Source organism: Gavia stellata, chromosome Z (genome assembly GCF_030936135.1).
Source record: "Gavia stellata isolate bGavSte3 chromosome Z, bGavSte3.hap2, whole genome shotgun sequence".
Classification (NCBI taxonomy): Eukaryota; Metazoa; Chordata; class Aves; order Gaviiformes; family Gaviidae; genus Gavia; species Gavia stellata.
In genome coordinates this window covers 12,430,683-12,433,736 of record NC_082637.1, presented here as the reverse complement: position 1 = coordinate 12,433,736, position 3,054 = coordinate 12,430,683, and the positions used below count along the sequence as shown (strand labels likewise).

At 59.8% G+C, this 3,054-nt stretch overlaps 1 protein-coding gene across 1 annotated transcript; it reads right to left on the bottom strand.

Annotated features, from left to right (window-relative positions):
* Positions 1-244: 244 nt before the first annotated feature.
* Positions 245-709, bottom strand: PMAIP1 (phorbol-12-myristate-13-acetate-induced protein 1). Its single transcript, XM_059834305.1, has 2 exons — positions 658-709; positions 245-357 (listed from the first exon to the last, which is right to left on the bottom strand). Exons 1-2 carry the CDS (start codon positions 707-709, stop codon positions 245-247), a joined length of 165 nt encoding a protein of 54 aa, XP_059690288.1.
* Between the last annotated feature and the right edge of the window lie 2,345 nt (positions 710-3,054).

The window sequence follows — 3,054 nt, the reverse complement described above, 5'->3', positions numbered from 1 at the left end:
TCGCGTGGCGAGGGGCTCTGCCCATTACTATCTTTTTTTTTTTCCAAGTGGCATTCACACGCCAATATTGCTGTAACATTCTTCAAAGAAATCATGTTGCGACAGCCATCCCTCAGCGGCTACAGGCAGCAGAACGCACCGCAAAGAGCTTTCTTCGTCTCCCAGCGTCAGTGAAGTCTCTTGTTCCAAATCCACGAAGCCAAGGTCTTCCCCTGCTTTTCAGCGCACCGTGTCCGCGGGGAGCTCACGTCTCCGGGCAGAAGAGCTTTGCCAGGAGGTTCAGGATCTTCTGCCGCAGGTCCCACTTGTCGCCTATCCTGCGCAGCTGCAGGGCGCACTCCGCCACCGCCGCCCGCTCTGCGGGGCACACGCACGGCCGTCAGACACCCGCACCGCCGCCTGCCCACCCGTACCGGGGTTTAATTTTAATGAGATCTTCCCAATAGTGTAATTTTTTCCCGATGTTCCCCCCCCCCCCTTCTTTCCTCAACATTAACCCCCCCGCTACGAGCAGCGTCTGTACCCCACCTCGCGCCCACACGGGCATCCTGTCCCCGCTCCGGGTGCTGGAGCCGGGGGGGAGCAGCGGCCCGGGCGGAGAAGCGTGTGTCCCCCCCCACCCCCCCCCCCCACCCCGCTCCCTCCACCCTCCGGCACCTGCGGGAGGATCGGGTGGCGCGGCCTTGCGCAGGGTCCTGCCGGGCATCATCGCGGCGGCGGGGCACGACACGGCAGAGCTTGGCGGCGAAAACACAGTGCGGGCGGGCGGGGCGGAGCGCGGCCCTAAGAGCGGCGGCGCGGCGGGGCTTTCCCCGCGCCGTGACGTGGGGAAACCGCGCGGGAATCCCGCCCCCCTCCCGCGCCGGGCGGGCAGGTGGCGGCGTGCCGGAGCGCGCCCCGGGCGGCGCGGGGCCGAGGCGGGGGCGCCCCCCCCTCCCCCCCCCGGACAGCGCTTCCGCTGCCGGCCGAAAAGGAATGGCGGGATGGGGTGTGCTGGGACAGCAGGAAACGGAGGGATGGGGCGAGCTTGGGGGAGAAGAGGTGGAGAGATGGGGGTGCTTAGGGAAGAGGAGATGGAGGCGCGGGATGGGGTGTGCTGGGCCGGGAGAGGTGGAGGGATGAGATGTGCTTAGGGGAAGGGAGATGGAGGCATGGGATGGGCTTGCGGTGAGCCAGGAGATGGGTAGGGATGGGGTTTGCATCTTCCGGGCTAGAAGAGGCGGAGGGGTGAGGTGCGCTTGTGCTGGACAAGGAGCTGTGCCTGTGACGGTGGTCCAGGAGAGATGGACGGGGTTGTGCTTGTGCTGAGGAAGAAGAGGTGGAGGGATGGGGTTTGTGTCGTCTGGGCAAGAAAAGCCAGAGGGGTGGGGTGTGCTTGCACTAGGCAAGGAGAGATGGGAGGGTGGGCTGTGCTCGTGGTGGTCCAGGAGAGATGGACGGGGTTGTGCTTGCGCTAAGGAAGAAGGGGTGGAGGGATGGGGTGTGCTTGGACAAGCAGAAGCAAGGGATGGGGCGTGCTTGTAGTGGGCAAGAAGACACGGAGGGACGGGTCTGCTTGTTCTTAACCAGGAGATGCTCCTGACACAGTGCTGTGTGATGGTGACCCTGGCCTTGAACAAGCCACAGGGAAAGAAGGTGGCCAATACCATGTGCCATTTGCGACGCAGGGCTGCCCTCCTGCTTCTGGGTCCTCCCCATGGCAGCGCAGTGCCTGCATGGCATGTCGCGGGCTGACACGCGCCGGGGCACGGTTACCTGCGCTTGCTGTAATTTTAGATGATGCTTTTTACAAGAAACAAGAGCCGGAATTATAAAGTTGCCCTCGTGACTTTATGATTGTCACAGTGTTGGGAGAGCTGCCAGTGATACGTGAGTCACTCATCTGCCTCCTGTCTCTCAGACAGTTGATATTTGGTGCAGTCCACATAGGATGGACTTCTGTTTTTAGGGGGAAAGGAAAAACAGCTTGACCTAAAGAACGCACAGATGGGCCAGACGTAACAAAGAAATGATTTGTGGCTGAAAGCCCGTAAACGCCCACCTCTCCCCTCAAAACACAGCTTCAAGAAGGAAAAGGTGCCACGGAGTAATACAGACCCACCAGGGGCTATTGAGAAGCTCCTTTCTGTGGGATAGGAGCGTCTGAAGTCAGGTGTCTAGAAACGCTGATGACTTTGAAGTTTATTAGAAGAGGAGACAGTCAACAGCTCAGCTCAGAAACCCTTTCCCCTGCATATTTCCTGGAAGTGACGGCACACCTGAAACAGGGCTGGGATTTCTCTCCCTGCGTAGGAAACCTCAGCCCTGTCGGTGCCTGGCAGAAGGCAGCGGGCACGGTGGTGCTGCCAGGGCTGGCATGTGGGAGAGGCGGCGTCGCCAGCTCACAGTCAGGGGAGATGTCTGAACGAAGGCTACGTCTGGATGAGGCTTTTGCACAGCCATTCCCAAGACAGCGGCTGGGCGCTGGCTCCAGCGGCATCCCGCAGTGCGCTCTGCCGGGTTGTGACCTTGTGTCAGAGCTGCTTAGCTTGGCCACGGAGGAGTTTCTGATGTTTTTGAGAAGGTATTGCCTTCACCTGTCGTCCTTAGGTATATAACCTATATGGCATATAGGCTTCTTTGCTTGACTTGATGTGTTTAGGGTCTTTTTTCAGATGTGTGAACACCCCTGTGTGTAACCCAGCCCCGTTCGGGGAGAGCTGCCCTTTGACCGCATCATTCCTGTTACATAAGAAACGGTTCCTTCAAAACAAGTCTGTTGGGTTTTCGATGGCGGGACAACAGGTATACAGCTGAGGAGCATGTCAGGCAGCGTGACATGTTCCTCTCGGTGGAGGTGCTGTAGTCTGCAGCATGTGATGCTCAGGGCTGCGCCTCAGGGCCATAGCCTGACGGCTGCTCCATAAATCACAGCAGCCCCTCTAGGATGCCAATACGGGGGGACGGGGTGCTTACCAAGACCCCCATGTGCCCCCAGTGCTCAGCAGTCCCAAATGCAGGGAAAGTGCTCACAAATTCAGGCCACAGGGAAGAGGGACACACCGGTCCCTTGCG

What these genes read in the sequence shown, in the direction of transcription:
- PMAIP1 (XM_059834305.1), bottom strand. Translation starts at nt 709, where the DNA reads ATGATGCCCGGCAGGACCCTGCGCAAGGCCGCGCCACCCGATCCTCCC. An exon ending in GCCACCCGATCCTCCCGCAG is followed by an intron (nt 358 to 657) that starts GTGCCGGAGGGT and finishes TGTGCCCCGCAG; the next exon opens with AGCGGGCGGCGGTGGCGGAG.